Source organism: Podarcis melisellensis, assembly GCF_964234715.1.
Source record: "Podarcis melisellensis genome assembly, chromosome: 8".
Classification (NCBI taxonomy): Eukaryota; Metazoa; Chordata; class Lepidosauria; order Squamata; family Lacertidae; genus Podarcis; species Podarcis melisellensis.
In genome coordinates this window covers 21,389,396-21,408,080 of record NC_138540.1, presented here as the reverse complement: position 1 = coordinate 21,408,080, position 18,685 = coordinate 21,389,396, and the positions used below count along the sequence as shown (strand labels likewise).

The following is an 18,685-nucleotide window of genomic DNA, read 5'->3' as shown; positions in this document are numbered from 1 at the left end:
TGGGAGCCAATGTAGGTCTTTCAAAACCGGTGTTATGTGGTCTCGGCGGCCGCCCCCAGTCACCAGTCTAGCTGCCGCATTCTGGATTAGTTGTAGTTTCCCAGTCACCTTCAAAGGTAGCCCCACGTAGAGCGCATTGCAGTAGTCCAAGCGGGAGATAACTAGAGCATGCACCACTCTGGTGAGACAGTCCGCGGGCAGGTAGGGTCTCAGCCTGCGTACCAGGTGGAGTTGGTAGACAGCTGCCCTGGATACAGAATTGACCTGCGCCTCCATGGACAGCTGTGAGTCCAAAATGACACCCAGGCTGCGCACCTGGTCCTTCAGGGGCACAGTTACCCTATTCAGGACCAGGGAGTCCTCCACACCAGCCCGTGCCCTGTCCCCCAAAAACAGTACTTCTGTCTTGTCAGGATTCAACTTCAATCCATTAGCCGCCATCCATCCTCCAACCGCCTCCAGGCACTCACACAGGACCTTCACTGCCTTCACTGGTTCTGATTTGAAAGAGAGGTAGAGCTGGGTATCTGGGTAATATCTGGGTAATATTTATTACCCCAACCCAGTTCACCATAGTGACCCAAGGCAGGCTTCAACAATGCAGTATTGAGGTATATAAAAAAACATTCTGTGTCATGTCCTTCCCCTTGCCATACATGAAACGACAACCATCTGGTGCTTCCGACATATTGTAAAGACTTATCTTTTTGTCCAGACTTTCCTTGACCCATAGGACTGGACACTGATTTATGTGAGTGAACCCCTTGACTCTCCAGTTTTCTATCCTGTTTTATTGATTTTTAGGATATATTTGTTGTTGTTGTTGTTGTTGAAATGGATCTTGCTTTTCTATTGCATGTAGCCTACACCACTTGGAGATTTTAAAATCTACTAGGTGGTTTAAAAAATGCTTTTAAACAAAGCAAATAAATACAAATAATCGTCAAAACAAATAAAATGGTTCAAAATGGAACAGAACAATTCTTTGTTTTCTTCCACTAAGTGCACAGCCTTCGGAAGCAATGCACCTAAATTAGTCCTGTCCATTAATTTTGATGACTTAACTCTTGAGTAGGATTGACGTTTTTTATTACTAGTTATTAAAATTTTATACCGCTTTATACTCACGGGTCTCTGGGCGGTAGCAACATAAAAAAAATCATATAGAAACAAAATACATAATCAAAATAACGCAGCCCAATAAATTCAGCAGAAGAGGTGTTTCTCTTTCACACACACACACACACACACACACACACAACCTTAAGTGTCAAAGAGGTGTGTCTTCAGCGCATGGTAGATGCAAGGTGCACCTCTGTGGGTTCAGAGTGCCACAACCTGGGAGCTCCTGCAGAGAAGCCCATATCCTGTGTTCCCAATCCCCAAACCTCTGTGGGTGGCAGTGCTACCAAGAGAATCTCCTCTACCAGTCTTAAGAAGGTCAGTACGGATGGAGACAGACTTTCAGATATTTGAGGCCTCTGGCTTGTGTAAGCAACACTCCGAAGAAACCCACTTAAGCTGAGTTAGCCATGGTCAGTGGGTCTACTCTGGGTAGGGCCAGCACTGGCAATACACTTAAGCTCTCTAGGGTTGGGTTGGGCCTGCTATGCAGAGACTGCCACCCTATTCCAGCATCTTACCTGGGAGTAAGTACCATTAAACACAGTGGGACTTCACTGGCAAATGATCTTGCCCAGGATTGCTGTGTTAGGCTGTAAATCCTAAGGATTCTTTACCTGGGTTGGCGTAAGGCCCGTGGCAATCATGGGCACATAGCTCCGAACAAAAAGATTTTGAAATTGAAATGAAAATTTATTGGCTGAGGGAGCCGGCGTACAGCTTCCGGGTCATGTGGCCAGCATGACTAAGCCGCTTCTGGCGAACCAGAGCAGCACACAGAAACGCCATTTACCTTCCCGCCAGAGCGGTACCTATTTATCTACTTGCATTTTGACGTGCTTTCGAACTGCTAGGTTGGCAGGAGCAGGGACCGAGCAACGGGAGCTCACCCTGTCATGTGGATTCGAATCGCCAACCTTCTGATCGGCAAGTCCTAGGCTCTGTGGTTTAACCCACAGCGTCTGATGTACAAATGAAGCAACCTGAACTTAATATTGGATCGGTTGTTGGGTGGGGGGGATGACTGAAAGGAACCCAGACCGGCCAGATATGCTCCCATCTCTAGCCTAGCAAGCTCTTTTCTAGTGAGCCTGATCTCTGAGCGTACCGAAAGCGTCCAGCAGAGGACGCTTACGAGAGCAGCACTGGTAATCTCAATTTCTCAGCTTTATGGGGAGAGGTCGCTCAGGTCCCTGCCTAAGGAGCGGAGGTGTGCTTCGTGTCCTTTCGCACTTGGGTCGCAACTTTTGCAATGGAGAGCTCTCCTCTGGGAGGAAGAAAGACACTCTCCACCCATAAACGAGACCCCCTTCCTTCCTCCAACCATCTCCCCCCCCCGACTCAAATTTCCTTCCTTTTCTAATTCTGCACCCTTTCACAACAACAGCAACAGCACACAAATCTAGCCCTTCCTGATAGTGAAAATCACTTTTGTGGGTGTGTGGAGTGGGCGTGGGGGGGTCACTACCGTCCCCAGGTAAGAGGTGTCACTGAAGATCTGTGCGAGAGAGAGGGAGGGAGGGAGAGAGAGATGAACGGAGCCTCTTTTCCACCGGGGATTTCCAGGGCAAAATAGGAGAGGTGTGATGGCTTTTTCTCCCCCTTTATTTTGTGTGTGTGCTAATACCAAACTAGAGATCCTGGAAAAAAAAAAGGCAGAGCGGAGAGAGAGCGAGAGAGAGCAGGAAGAAGGATTCCAAATTTGATCAAGCACCATTTTGATTAAAGGAAGGGAGAGTGGGGAAATTTGTGCAGAGAGAGAGGGAGGGAGGTTAGTAAACACACACAGAGAGAGCACAGGATCTGCAGCGTGGAGGGTTTTTTTCCCCCTTTCCTCTCTCCCCCCCACCTCTGTCCCTCCTCCCACCCACCCCCCTCCCTCCTTAAGCAACGAGCCTTTAAGATGGAGCGGCGCCACCTCAAATAGGTAAAAAAATCCTTTCTCTATGCAAGCGGGTGGGTGGGAAGGGGAGAGAGAGAGAGAGTGCGCGCGAGCAGGGGGAGCAAAAAAACCACCTTGCTAATTTCCTAGGATGAAATCGACAAGACCCAGTTGCAAGCCCCTTCTTGCAAGCGGCGAGAGCACCCCCCAACCCAAAAGGAGGGTGCCACCCACCCTGCCGTCCCACATCTTAAAGTCCCGGGGCGGGGCGGGGCTGGCTTGGTGCGGTGGGTGGGTGGGTGGGTGGGCTGGGGAAATGAGGGCTACGATTATGATTATGGTTAATTATGATGATGATGATGATGATGATTTAAAGAGCCTGATTTTGGGGGGTGGGGTGGGGGTTGGAATCGTTCATGCTGACTTTGCAAAAGCACTAGCTTGTTGTTGTCTTTTTTTTAAAAAAATAATAATTTATGTCTCTCTTAAAAAAACACACATTTTAAACAAAAATGCATCTAACTTAGATGGTGCAGGAGTATTTATTCCAGCTTCAATGTCACCAAGAGAGAGAGAGAGAGGGAAGGAGGGAGGGAAAAGGGGGTGGATGGAGAAATCCATCATCAGGTCACGTTTTGTGGGGTTTTTGATTCCTCCTCTCCATCCCACCCCCCCGGGAGGAAAAAACACAGCAGCAGTTCCAGGCAGGCAGCAGCAGAGCCTGGGGTCTCTCTCTCTGTGTGTGTGTGTGTGTGTGTGTGTGCGCGCGCGCGCTCTCTCTCGCGTGTGCGCGTGCCTTTCCTCCCCATCGATGGGTCTCCTCCCCAGCAAATGGAACAAGACCAGGCGACTATCTTTTTGAAAGACTCCAACATGACGCCACCCCGTGCCCACCAACATCTCATCTTGCCAGCCGCCTTCTTCCATTTTCCCCCCTGCTAAGGGGGGGGGGGGAGTGGAGGAGAGAGAGAGAAAAGAGAGCAGAAAGGGGGAAGCAATTTTTAACAGCCTTCCCTCTCCCAGGCTTCTTTGCACCAATTGCTCACCCATACCTTCCCTCCTCCAAAAAAAAAAAAGGATGGATCCTTCTTTTGAGCAGAGGGTGCTGTGAAGCTCCAGAGTGTCATCTGATGGCCCCAGAAGCAGAATCTACTCTTTATCATTCCTTTCCACCCTCCTCCTCTCTTTCTCTCTGCATGTTGGGTATTATTTTTTTTTCATTTCTTACTTGGTTTCGTGTTTTGCTTTTCTTAACAAAAAACAAAAAAAAACCCACAAATTATTATTTTTTGGGGCTGGATCAATTCCTCTGCCTGGTGTTGGCGGTGCACTGCTGTGATGTGGTCGACCTTTCGCTTGGACGGCTTGAGTGGATCGCATGATTTGCCCTAGGAATCTTTCTCTTCTGCCTACCTGCCGATCTTTTCTATCTATCGTTATATGTTGGACTAATCCGAGGAAGAAGAAGAAGAGGAGGAGGAGTTGGAGGAGAGCGGGGTGGAAAGCAAAAGACCCAAACAGACCAACAAACCAGCCGGAAGGTTCAGCTTGGATAAGAAAATAGAGGAGTGCATTTGTGTATGCTTGGAAATTGGGGGGGCCAAGAGCCTGCCCCCCCTTCAGGACTGCAGATCGGTTTGAAGACCTTGTACCTGACCATCTCTGACCTCTATAGGAAAAGCTGGCACCCCTTTCTCTCCTTTTTCATTCTGGGCAAGGGGGTGGGGGGTGGGCTGGGGGGTAGTGACACAGCGGCTGTCCATTTCCAGTTGATGTCCATGAATACAAACACCATGATATTTATGATCTTGGGGGCCTCAATTGTTATGGTAAGGAGACACTTCGATTTCCTCTTTATTTCCTTCTCTCTCTCGTCTTCCCCTTCCCCAAATTCTTAGGTGCGGTTGTGGAACGTTTGATCTGTGTGCCCCATTTCAATGTATGTGTGTGTGTGTAATATATAATTCTGAGGGCAAGTCGTTCTTTCATAGGCCTAGGTTTCCTTTAATATATATTAGCAATCAAACACGAGAGAATGTTTTATTCCGACACTTCTAGCCTTATGGGGTTGTGTGATTATTATTATTGTTATTATTGAAACAGGCAATTGCGTGCTTGATGGATATGAACGCACTTTTGGACCGATTTCACAATTATATCTTACCGCATTTGAGAGGTGAAGACAGAGTCTGTCACTGCAACTGTGGAAGGTAAGGCCAGCGGCCAGCGGCCATGCACCATCCCATCCCATTTTTTTGGGGGGGGGAGTTTGTACACTGCATTTCTCACCTCCCATTGGGAGTGCAGGGGTGGGGGTGAGAAAGAGAGAGGCAGAGAGAAATGTGGTCACGCAGAACAAGGAAGGATGAGGGATGTACTGTTTGGGTATTTTGCCAAATTCCAGGGAATCCGTTGCCTTGGAAAGTGGATGTCATCAGGGATCTCTTGAATGTTTCAAACGGTCACAGGAATCACCCTTAGCCATTCTGCCGTACGCTCCCTTGTAGTTTTTCCTCACGACAACCCTGTGAGGTAGGTCGCGATGGCAGTGTCTGTACTGCAGTCTGGAAAGGGCGGTGTTGTTGGGGGGGAGGCCTTACCTGGCGAGTTTACCTCAGGTGAGATTCAGCTGCTAGGGTGCCCATTGCTGAGTTTCTCATCATTTAACCTATCCACCAATGTGCAAATATATACGTATGGATATACCTCTGCAAGGTTTGTGGTGATGGCTGGCAGCTTAGACGACTTAAAAAACCCCCACAAAACCCACGAGGGGGACATCAAGCAGCTTCGTTGAGAATAAATCGGCAGCTGTTTACTTTTGAGGAGGAAATGGAACCTGCATTGCCAGCAGCAGTCTACCCTCCAGCGCCGAATTACGGGGGACGGCCAATCAGGGAAGGCTGTCCCCTTTGCGGTTTTTTTGGTTCCGAGTTCCCCAGTGACATCTTGACTTCCCGCTCTTGGAAGACAGGACGTAGGGACCCGGTGGATCTTTGATCTGACTTGACAAGCCTGATTTATAAGAGCAGGCGCACAAATGGGGCGGTGGTGGTGGTGAAAGAGAGGCTGAATTTCCCTTGAAAACACTTGGTGTCCCCCCCCCCAATAGTTCAAAGACCGTGTCACTTCCTAAAGGTGTTTTGTGGATATCTGAGAAGTTAGAATCGGGAGCTGCTCAGGAATGTACGAAGTAGCCTTATCCTGAGTCACACCATTCGTTCAGTACTGTGTACACTGACTGGCAGCATCTCTCCAGGGCTTCAAACAGAGGCTTCTCCCAGCTCTACCTGGGGGGATTTGAACCTGGGACCTTTTGTATGCAAGGCCGATGCTCTACCAATGAGCTACAGCCTTTGGCTGTGTTTTATAAGCTCTTGGCACCAGCTGAGCATCTTGGCTCCTAGGCTCTCTCTCTGCTCCCATTTTAGGGCTTTACTTTCAAAATCTACAGTTTCCTCACATTTTTAGTGGTGTCTTTCTTTGATGGTGGTGCTGGAGGAGGTGTCGGAACAGACAAGCTTCTGTTTTTAAGAATTCAAATGCAGGCGATGCCCTTTCAGAGCAGAGAGAGGTGAAGTGAAATGGGTTTCAGAGGAGGCCAGAAGCCTCTGTTTCCCATCGCCAAGTGCTGCTAGGTGCCAGCTCCCGTCGTCTCTAACCATTGGTCATGCTGGCTAGAGGAGATGAAAGTTGAAGCCTAGCAAGATTCGGAAGGCAAAAGCCTTTGCTCATCAAGGGTACGGCCAACGAGTCTTAGGCTGAAGGAACTAGGTTTGGGGAAGAGTTGAGGGGACTTGCGTACCTAAAGTGTTGAGGCATAGGAACAGAGGAAAATGACTTATGAGTCATTGGTTGGTCTAATTCATGGATAGGCAAACTAAGGCCCAGGGGCCAGATCCGGCCCAATCGCCTTCTAAATCTGGCCCACGGACGGTCCGGGAATCAGCGTGTTTTTACATGAGTAGAATGTGTCCTTTTATTTAAAATGCATCTCTGGGTTATTTGTGGAGCGTAGGAATTCATTCATTCCTCCCCATATAGTCCAGCCCCGCACAAGGTCTGAGGGACAGTGGACCGGCCCCCTGCTGAAAAAGTTTGCTGACCCCTGGGACTCTAAGTAGCTCAGTATTGTCTGCTCTGATTGGCAGCAGCAGTCCAGGGTTTCAGATGGGAATCCTTACCTGGAGATGCTGGGGGTGAAACCTGGAGCCAAAGCAGGTCTCTGCCTCAAACCTACGATCCCTTTCTTTAAAGATAAGTAATTTCCTAGTCCTCGTGTTTCTAAGACATGAGCTTTTTTCGAACAGGAAGCTACCTTTGTACTGCATCGGACCATTGACATATCTAGCTCAGTGCTGTCTACACTGACCACCAGCAGCCAGCCCTCCAGGGTTTCCGATGGGGGTCTCTCTCAGACCTCCTTGGAGATGGCGCCTATTGTACCCAAGGCCCCTCCCCAATGAAACAACAGCATAGGAACATAAAGGTAAAGGGACCCCTGACCATTAGGTCCAGTCATGGCCGACGCTGGGGTTGCGGTGCTCATCTCGCTTTATTGGCCGAGGGAGCCGGCATACAGCTTCCGAGTCATGTGGCCAGCATGACTAAGCCGCTTCTGGTGAACCAGAGCAGCGCACGGAAACGCCGTTTACCTTCACAGGGATTTGAACCGCCAACCTTCTGATCGGCAAGTCTTAGGCTCTGTGGTTTAACCCACAGCGCCACCCGTGTCCCTTTCATTATACCAAATCAGACTGTTGGCGTATGTAACACAGTGTTGTCTACACTGACTGGCAGCAGCTCGCCAGGGTCTCTCCAAGCCCTCCCTTTCAGATGCAGGCACCCGCAGCCTTCTGTATGCTGCACTGTGGCCTTGAGGAGGACAAAGGCTGGGCCTTTGCTGCCACAGGGCACAGGTACGACTGTAATGGGCTCAAGTTGCCAGAGGGCAGTATGTGGCTGAATCTTAGGAGGTGGTGAGAGCCGTTTGATAACTGGAATGATCCCTCATTGAGCCAGGCTGGCATTCCTTGGCTGGGACAGTGGAGGCTGGTGCACTAGCGCAAAGGGGGTCCTGCCCTGCCAACTTCAGCTAGACCCACCTGCCTGCCATCTTACTAAGATCCAGTCTAGCTTCTTCCTTCTAATTCTCAGGGTTGTCCCTTGTAGAGCTCAGCAGGGAAGAGAAGGATGGCAATGAAGCTGGACTGCGTTGGTTTGGCCTCTTGTGGGCTCTGGTGCCACCTACTGTTCAGCTCCCAGCCTTCCGCCCAAACAGTTGCAACGGGCACCGGGGCACCCCGATTGGGGTTGCCCTGGTGTCTGATTTTCCTGCTGAAGCTGGAGGGGCGAAGTACATTCCCTACAAGACTCTCTACAGCTACGTACAAACCATAGATTGAAAGCACATAACTTCCCCCCAAAGAAGTGGTGTTTGACCCTGCAGAACTACAGTTTCCAGGGTTCTTTGGTGGGGACACCATGTACTTTAAACGTATGTTGGGTATGGTGACTGAAATTTGGCCTCCAACCGTTTAGCCAAAACCTGTCACTTCCACCCATTTGCTCTAGCTCTGCCTTCTGAAGCGACGCTGTACATTTCAAACACATTGAAAGCTTCCGTCAAAGAATCCTGGGAACTGTAGTATACCCCTAACAGCCTTTGGAAGCTGCAGTGTCCAGGATTCTTTGGGGGAAAACTCTTGGGCTTGAAGAGGAGATCGTGTGATGCTGTGGTGATCATTCAACCTTCTTGTCATGTTGTGCTCAACTTAAGGTGAGCGATGAAAAATGCACCGCAAATAAACCTAAGTGAGGAGGTGGTTTACAGAGCTGTGCGTCAGGCGCATTGTGCTCCTTTCGCTTGGGAGAAAAGGAACATTCATGCGAGCCGCCAAGGAGCCAATTCCTAGGGGCCGAGGTCCCTTTGGGGCCCCCCAATAAAATATTTAAGAGGGTTTGGCCCCTGTTGATCAGCACTGCTATTCCCGATTATGTGTGGCAGGGCGTACCTCTCCCCCCCAAAAAAATATTTTATTCAAGTTGGCACTCCGACGCGCATCATGTAAAGTTTGGACTCTGGCTGTGCTGTGTCCATGCCATACATTTCTCCAAAGAGCTCTGGGAACTGCAGTTTACCTTTGCGCCTCCTGGCACCTTCAACAAACTACAGTTCCCATGATGCTTTGGCAGAGAACCATGTGCTTTAAATGTATGGAGTGGACAAAGTTTTGCAGCAATTAGCAGCCTTCCTCAAGGGAAGCAGCATGGCGGAGTTATCTCAGGAAGTTGAACGAGAGCAGAGCCACGGACCCCGTGTCCTTTTTGAGGGAGAGGCAGTGTGGTACAGTGGGCGGATTTGTGGGACCTGAACCAGAGATGTCTGCGTTTATTTCATTTTAAAAATATCCACTTTTTATGTGCTACTTGATTGATCAAATTAATTTGTTATGCATTGATATCCCACCTTTTTCTACAAGGAGCTCCCGGTAGCATGCCGGGCTTTCTCCCTCCTCATTTAATCCTCACGACAATCTTGTGAGGTAAAAAAAGTCAGAGGCTGTACGCCGGCTCCCTCGGCCAATAAAGCGAGATGAGCGCCACAACCCCAGAGTCGGTCACAACTGGACCTAATGGTCAGGGGTCCCTTTAGATCAGGCCAGTGGCTCAACCAGTCCAGCAACCTGTTCTCACAGTGGAAAACCAGATGCCGATTATGGCCAGCCCAAAGGCAAAACCCAAAGACAAGAGCCCTCTCCCTATAGTTTCAAACAACTGGCATTGCTGCCTCTGAATGTGGAGGCAGAGCATAGCCATTGTGGCCGGTAAGGTAAAGGTCCCCTGACCATTAGGTCCAGTTGTGGCCGACTCTGGGGTTGCAGCGCTCACCTCACTTTATTGGCCGAGGGAGCCGGCGTACAGTTTCCGGGTCATGTAGCCAGCATGACTAAGCTGCTTCTGGCGAACCAGAGCAGTGCCCGGAAATGCCGTTTACCTTCCCGCCGGAGCGGTACCTATTTATCTACTTGCACTTTGACTTGCTTTCGAGCTGCTAGGTTGGCAGGAGCTGGGACCGAGCAACGGGAGCTCACCCCGTCGCGGGGATTCAAACCACCGACCTTCTGATCGGCAAGTCTCTGTGGTTTAACCCACAGCGCCACCTGTGTCCCAGGTAAAGGTAAAGGGACCCCTGACCATTAGGTCCAGGCGTGAATGTGGAGGCAGAGCATAGCCGTCATGGTCGGTAGCCTCTGTGAATTTGCCCTGTCCTCTTTTAAAGCCACCCAAGTCGGTGGCCATCACTGTTTCCTTTGGCAGTGAGTTCCACAGTTTAACTTTGAAGAAGTCCTTAGGGCTACCTGTCCCGAATCTTCTAACGTTCATCTCTGTTGGGTGCCCAGTGTTATGAGAGCAGGAGGAAAACTTTCCTCTGTCCATGGTCGCCCTGCCACACATTATTTTATAACCTTCTGTCATGTCACCTTTTCTCTAAACTATAAAGTCCCCAGTGTTGAAGCCTTTCCTCATAGGAGAGTCTTCCATCCCCTGAATCATTTTGACTGCCAAAACTCCACGATAACCTTTCGGAGGCGAGGCCAAATGTGGAACTGCCTGCCTGGCTACTTACAAGTCCAGCTGCTTGGCTTGGCCAAAGTTGTAGTCGCTGTGTCTCAATTCTGAGATGTGGGGTGAAGAGGAGGCCGATATATCATTCGGCTTCCCCGAGGACCGCTCTGCCCAACACCCAAATCCTCCGCTTGCCAGCTTGGTTGTGTGAATTGGCTGCTTGCATGTCCTTTCTTTCCAAAGCTGGCCAGTTGGCTAGGAAAATAATACCTGGCCCGTTCCTCGCCCTCCTTCTCTGGGCCAATTGCCGTAATGTTTCCCGCAAGAGCCAAAAATGTGTCCCGGTTGCCCCAAAGCCTTTCCCCCTCCCCCAAATTAGTAAACGGTCACACAGTCAATTTCACTCGGCCCGGACACAATTCAGCTGTGTATCTGAAGGGGAATCAAGAGGATTCCCGGTTTCTGATCTCAGCTACCAGGCCGGGTGTTGCTACCCAATGGTAAATGATGGCATGATCCAGCCCTGGTAGGTTTGCCAGCTTCAGGGGTGCGGTAAGGTCATTTTGGACTCCAGGCTTCGTGGTCTCTTTTTTTTATACATATATAAATTTTCATTAGGTTTTTTTTTTAATATACCATTTTCAACAATAATTACCATATTTTTTGCTCTATAAGACTCATTTTTTCCCCTCCTAAAAAGTAAGGGGAAATGTGTGTCCATCTTATGGAGCGAATGCAGGCTGCGCAGCTATCCCAGAAGCCAGAACAGCAAGAGGGATTGCTGCTTTCGCTGCACAGCGATCCCTCTTGCTGTTCTGGCTTCTGAGATTCAGAATATTTTTTTTCTTGTTTTCATCCTCCAAAAACTAGGTGCATCTTATGGTCTGGTGCATCTTATAGAGCGAAAAATACGGCAGACATACTTTTACATCTTATACAGTTTTTGGACTTCCATCTATCTATTCACTTAATATACATTTCTTACTTTCACTATTACATTTAAATCTCATAACTAATATCTCTATTCTTTCTCTACAATGTTTCATATATTTCTCTTTACAAAACTTCTTGTAGTCCTACTAGTGTAATTTGTTGATTACAGTTGCTCTTCAGATAGTTCGTATATTTCTTCCAATCTGTGAATCTCTGGTCCTGCAGGTTTCGAAACCTTCCTGTCATTTTATCTAATTCTGCGTAGTCCATTAATTTTGTCTGCCATTCTTATTTCGTCGGGATGTCTTCTTGCTTCCATTTCTGGGCTAACAATACTCTTGCCGCTGTTGTTGCTTATAAAAACAATTTAACATCTTGTCTATTAATATCCTCACTTATAATACCAAGTAAAAATGCTTCTTCTTTTTTTTAAAAAATGTATATTTCAACATCTTTTTCATCTCATTATACAGTAGTACCTCAGGTTAAGTACTTAATTCATTCCAGAGGTCCATACTTAACCTGAAACTGTTCTTAACCCGAAGCACCACTTTAGCTAATGGGGCCTCCCGCTGCCGCCGCGCCGCCAGAGCACAATTTCTGTTCTCATCCTGAAGCAAAGTTCTTAACCTGAGGTACTATTTTGGGTTAGTGGAGTCTGTAACCTGAAGCGTCTGTAACCTGAAGCATATGTAACCCGATGTACTACTGTACAGTATATCATTTCCCAGATGTTTTTTACTTTCTTACATTCCCACCACATATGATAAAATGTTCCTTCTTTTTCTTTACATTTCCAACAGTTATTATTTGTCTTATACATGGGCATTGTGGTCTCAATGGGAGCTTAGAGGTAGAGCATCTGCCTTGCCTGGAGAAGATCCCAGGCTCAATCTCCAGCGGTGTCAGGAGCGAGCCAGCAATAAATCACACCAGGCATGTTGGAGTTAACCCTTTATTAGCAAAAGCAGGATCTGTGCAGGCCTAATGAGCACAGCAACTCATTAGATCAGGCACAGGCAAGCTCCGGCCCTCCAGATGCTTGGGACTACAATTCCCATCATCCCTGACCACTGGGTCCTGTGAGCTAGGGATGATGGGAATTGTAGTCCCAAACATCTGGAAGGCCGGAGTTTGCCTATGCCTGCATTAGATCTTGCCCCCATGAAGCAGTTGCTGAGACTGAAGGTCCCTGCCTCCCATAGTCCTCTCCACTCCAGGGTTACCCCCCAAGCAGTCTGAGACTGCGCCTGCGTGCAGCCTGCTGCTGCTCTGCTCATTTCAGTCCTCTGCTAGTTCTGGGAGGCAAAGGGGGAGGGGAGCTTGTCGCTAGCAGGACCAGTGGTCAGGGATGATGGGAGTTGTAGTCCAAAAACAGCTGGAGACCCAGGGTTGGGAAACACCTGCGAAGCATCACAATGCTGAGGCCTAAGTCCCTACTCAGTAAAGCGGAGCCCTTGAAGTCAGCACACCTAAGTTAGTCGTGCCCATGAACTTCAGTGGGTCTACTCGTGAGTAGGACTGGCATTGGATGCAACTCAAAGTCCGGACGAACACGTGCTGCGTTTAAAAAAAAATAATGGTGAAGGGCCAGCCATACCGTGAGGAAGAAGTGATCGTAGAAGGTTGCTTTCTTTGTACGACGCTTGGAGCACTTTATTGATGGATAAAGTTAGATGGTGGCCATCTGTCACATTCCTGTATTGCCGGGGGTTGGACTGGATGGCCTTTGGGTTCCCCTCCAGCTCTACAATTCTGTGATTCTATGAAGCGGTTTCTCTAAATAGGTAAAACAGTATTTGAAAAAAAAATGTTCAGAGCATTCCCATAAGCTGAGTAGACTTGAAGCTCTTTGAGAGCACCAATTATTTCCAAAAAATAAATCATGATGAGAAATACATATTCTGTCACCCTTCTGGGTGTGTATGTTTGGGGTGTGTGAGGGCAGCTTAAAGGGGGAAAGACCCCCGGTTCCTTGCCTTTACCTGTTACCATGTAGAGGTGACCTGCTCTAACCATCTGTGCTTTCTTAGGAGGACACACTGTTTTATTTTATGTTTTTAAATCTCCATTGTTTCCTCGTAGTCTCCTGGAATAGCTCTCCCACTGAGAGCCAAGTGCCTTCCCCTTTTCTATTACCTTTATGGATGTCGCTCGCAAGCCTTTAGGAGGAAAACTTGTCTTTCAAGCCAATTCTGACTTCCCTCAAACCGGAATTGTCAATTAATTTCTTTGAACGAGCCAAAGAAAACCACACACACACACACACAGGCCTCGTGTAACAAATCATTGCAGGCGTTTTGATCTGCGTTACGAGAGAGAGAGAGAGAGAGGCATACAGATGTATGTGGAGATCAGGATCCAAAGGGGTGAGGAAGGGCTGCTCCGTGACAGAGCACATGCTTGGCATGTAGAAGGTCCCAGGCTCACAACGCAGTGGCATCTCCAAGTAGGTCTGCCAGGCAGGCCCAGAGCATCGCAGACTTTGAGATTTCAGGGCCCAAACTTGAGACCTAGGGGTAACTCACAGTGGTAGGCCCTGGAGATGGAGGTTAATTGGGAATGAGGAGCATGTAATTCGCAGATGGCTCCTGCGGATCTATAGCTTGCAAGCTGCATGTACAGCCTTCTTAGTACACATATGTATTTATTAAATATATATGTTTACTAAAGGGGCTCTCTCCCACCCCCACTAAAGTCGAGCTCCCCCCACCCCCAGCCGGTCAGATGGAGAATTCAGGTCACACCAGGAGCTCTGGCAAATCTCAGCTGGGAGAGCTTCCTGTCTGAAACCCTGGAGAGCCGCTGCCGGCCTGTGTAGACAATGCTGAGCTAGATGGACCAATAGCTTATGATGGACCTATGGTCCTGTGATGTGGTCTCCTTGCTCTTTAAAACCTGGGGGAAAGGACCATCGCTCAGAGAACAGAAAGTCAATCCCTGGCGTTTCCAGTTTAAAAGAGGATCAGGTTACATAGGGGTGAGGAACTTCAGATCTGGGGTGTGTGTGTGAGAGACAGACAGAGAGAGACCCTGCCAAAAGCAGGATAGAAAGAAAATTCCAGGCTAGTGTCTTAAATATCTGTGTGGTGCACAATTTTGCCTAAGTCCTGCAGTGATGCTTCCACAATTAACTGCAGGTTTCAGGTTGGCCTAGCACAGGAATGAGTAGCTCAATGTCCTTCCAGATGTTACTGGACTCCTCCTCCCATCATCCGTGATCCATGGCTGTTCCAACTAAGGCTGATGGGAGATGGAGTCCAACGACATATGGAGAGTGACAGTTCCCCCCCATCTAGTGCCTCCTTTCCCAAGCTCTACTCATTGGACCATACTGCCTCTCACGATCAGTTAGGGATTGCACACCTACCCCTACCCTGTGCACATGTAGACTGTAGTTTACACACACACACCGGCACATGATTTTGAGTATGATATGGTGCTTAATACAGAGGTACCTCGGGTTAAGTACTTAATTCGTTCTGGAGGTCTGTACTTAACCTGAAACTGTTCTTAACCTGAAGCACCATTTCTGTTCTCATCCTGAAGCAAAGTTCTTAACCTGAGGTAATATTTCTGGGTTAGCGGAGTCTGTAACCTAAAGCGTATGTAACCCGAGGTACCACTGTATGGGGGATAAAATAACTTTGTTCCCGGGATGGATCTGTCAATTTCACTTCTCTCCATTTCTTCCAACTGAGAGAGGGAGGGAGGAAGGGCGAATGCGGCCCTCCAGGACTCTGTTTGGCCCCCAGGTGGAAAGAAATCAGATCCCGCAGGGCCCGCAGGATAAAATAAAATAAAATAAAATAAAAGTTCCCTGCCCCTAGGTTAGAAGCAGGTGAAGAAAAAGACTGAAATTAGATTCAATTTGCATTAAAAGCTGAATCTATCAATTGCACACTTTCTAAAACAACATGAGAATCAAAACACAGCCACTCTAAAGAAAGAGGCACTTTCCTGAATTTTGCAATGCAGTTTGCCAGCCAAACAAGGTTAACCCGAAATGCATTTGTTAGGACAAAGCATGCATAGATAGGAATGTATTAGTGGCAATAAACATACGAAAATGCAATATATTATGAGAAATTGCCTGCAAAAATGTATACAAAACTGTACCCAGGATAAATTTGTTCTCGGATGCTCAATACTTTTTTAAATGAGGATTTCTTTTTAAAAAAATGCAAATTGCTGCAGAAATGTAGAGAACTGCATTTAGACTGGAAAAATGAGAAAGGGAGAGGATCCCAATGGACAAGATCCTTCTACCCCTACTGGGGAGAAGTGAAATTGACAGGTCCTTCCACCCCTGCTAGGGAGAACCACATCCAACCTAGCCAAGTCTTGTTCAAATTCGCAACACTAAGGTAGAGAGACAATTAGTCTGACCCAATATAAGGCCTCTTTCTGCGTTCCTAACGATACAGCAGTGTCTTCATACATGCCTGCTTTTCTCAGCGATGGAACACACCTTGGTTGGTAGAGCATGGGTTGTGGGTTTGAGTCCCATGATGGTCGAAAGATTCCTGCATGGCAGGGGGTTGGACTAGATGACACTCGTGGTCCCTTCCAACTCTACAAATCTGTGCTTCTGTGACAACCCTTCATTTGGCAAGTATGGGGAACATTTCCCAGGGCCACATTCCATGCTGCACAGCCTTTCAAGGGCCACATGTCAGTGGTAAGCAGAGCTAGACGCAAATGTGGACAAAGCGAGGCATGTAAATTACCCTTGTAAAGTAGCTTACTGCTTTGCTTTTACAGATAGGTAGCCGTGTTGGTCTGCCATAGTCAAAACAAAATAAAAAAATTCTTTCCAGTAGCACCTTAAAGACCAGCTTTCGTGAAGTGTGCATGCACACGAAAGCTCATACCTAGAACTAACTTAGTTGGTCTTTAAGGTGCTACTGGAAAGAATTTTTTTATTTTGCTTTGCTTTTGTTCTTTATTATGTATTTTTCTTTTTTACCTTGTATTTTTATGTTGTGAAGTGCCCTGAGAACTACATATGAAGGGCAGTATACTGCTGCTGCTATTATTATTATTATTATTAGGTTTGTTGTTATACACATTTGCACTCACACCTCTCTCTAGCCTCAAAATTTCATTTGTATGCCACTTTTCATAGTTAAAACCGTGCTCCAAGTGGCTTGCAATATGAAAAGAATTAGCTAAAGGTAAAGGGACCCCTGACCATTAAGTCTAGTCATGACCGATTCTCATCTCGCTTTATTGGCCGAGGGAGCCGGCGTACAGCTTCCGGGTCATGTGGCCAGCATGACTGAGCCGCTTCTGGTGAACCAGAGCAGCGCATGTAAACGCTGTTTACCTTCCCGCCAGAGCGGTACCTATTTATCTACTTGCACTTTTACGTGCTTTCGAACTGCTAGGTGGGCAGGAGCAGGGACCGAGCAACGGGAGCTCACCCTGTTGCGGGGATTCGAACTTCCGATCTTCTGATCAGCAAGTCCTAGGCTCCGTGGTTTAACCCACAGCGCCACCTGCGTCCCTTATGAAAAGAATTACACGATTGCAAAAGGAGCCATAAGCAATAAATAAAACACACTGAAAGGTGCACCAAATTGAACACTTTCCACAGAAAACAGCAAGAGCCAAACATAAAGATGCAAAATTTTTTAATATCGGTAACCCAAGAAAAAAACCCCAACAACCCTCCCTAAACAATACCGCAGCCCAAGAGTCTGTTCAGCAACCTCCGTTTTTTGTAGCTGGAGTCAGTCTGGGCCCCGCCCTCCCAGGCCAGGTGGGGAAAGGCCTGCAGGTCTTCCAGGACTTGCAGCCGAGATGGTCAGTGTTCAAGCGCTGAAACATTCAAGGAGGGAGCATAGCAGGGCTGGGGAGGAGTGTGGCCTGGGCAGAGTTCCAGGGGCGAACAGAGAAGCCCGGAGGACCGAATTTCCACCCCTGTCCTAGGTCTGAGATTTGCTGCCGCCCCCGCTGCAGAATAGCAACCTTTGGAAACAAACAGAGGTGTGGGAAGGGGGGCGGTGGGCCGCCCCGGGTGCCCTCACTGAGAGGGGGTCATTCGGCCGCCACCTGCCCGTGGCTCCCAGGCCTACCCCGAACTGTCAGGGGAAGGGGCGGAGCTGCGCCACCTTGCCAACAGCCATCCCCCTTCCCCCTTCGTTTTGACGGCTTGGGAGTTGCGGGCAGCGGTGTGCCAAATGTCCGCCATCGGAGGCTCGCTCCACCCCTGGCTGCAGGGCACGCACGCCGCGCCGGGCACCCAAGCAGCTATCCCGCGCCTGGGAGGGCACCCTCCGTGCCATGTCCCCCTCGGGAGCGTGCCCACTCTGGGCAGCATGGGCATATGCTCTGCCGCTGGCTACAAAGCAACTCAAGAGCAGATTGTGATCCTTGAGCAGAGAAACGAGGCGGCGCCAATTACATCTCACGTTGCAAATGAACAGCTAGTCTCAAAGCCGAAGAAGGTTGCCAAAACAAACAAACAAAAGCAGCAGATTTTGCTGGGGGAGCGGGAATGGAACCTTTTGTGAAACGCTTGGAAAACTGAGGCAATCTTTTGAGCTGGGCTGGCGTGTTCAACATTTCTCTGATGAAAATGGGGACGTCCTATTCCATCATCAACATCATCATTTTATTTATACCCTGCCCATCTCTCTGGGAAGGCCCAGCCATTCTGGGCAGCTTCCAGCATACTGTGGTACCTCAGGTTAAGAACTTAATTCGTTCTGGAGGTCTGTTCTTAATCTGAAACTGTTCTTAACCTGAAGCACCACTTTAGCTAATGGGGGCTGCCAGCGCGCCGCCGGAGCACGATTTCTGTTCTCATCCTGAAGCAAAGTTCTTAACTGGAGGTACTATTTCTGGGTTAGCAGTGTCTGTAACCTGAAGCGTATGTAACCCGAGGTACCACTGTATATAAAAACATAGCAAAACATTTTAAAACTTCCCTATACAGGGCTGCCTTCAGATGTCTTCTCAAGTTTTTATTATATCTTATCTCTTTGGCTGCATGACTCTATACCCTTTGACATTTCTCTGATGAAAATGGTGGGACATTCTGGGATCAGAAACCAGGACGGTTTCTGCAAATCTGGGACTGTCCTTGGAAAACAGGGACCCTTCTGGGACTGCAGTCCCTGCCTGCTTGCTCTTCCTCCTCTGGCTCCCATTGGGTGGGCAGGTGAATGGCAG

The 18,685-nt window shown here is 48.4% G+C and overlaps 1 protein-coding gene across 2 annotated transcripts in view; it reads left to right on the top strand.

Moving 5' to 3' along the window:
- The first annotated feature begins 2,663 nt into the window (after positions 1-2,663).
- Positions 2,664-18,685, top strand: part of TMEM240 (transmembrane protein 240) — a 38,811-nt gene continuing 22,789 nt past the window's right edge. Inside the window, exons 1-2 of one of the 2 annotated variants that reach the window (XM_081923883.1) lie at positions 2,664-3,049; positions 5,108-5,214. In XM_081923883.1, the coding sequence (XP_081780009.1) occupies positions 5,123-5,214 (92 nt within the window). In that variant the 5' untranslated portion in view covers positions 2,664-3,049; positions 5,108-5,122. Of the gene's footprint in view, positions 3,050-3,720; positions 4,834-5,107; positions 5,215-18,685 lie in introns of those variants that run through there. The other variant, XM_081923882.1, reaches the window with a different exon arrangement.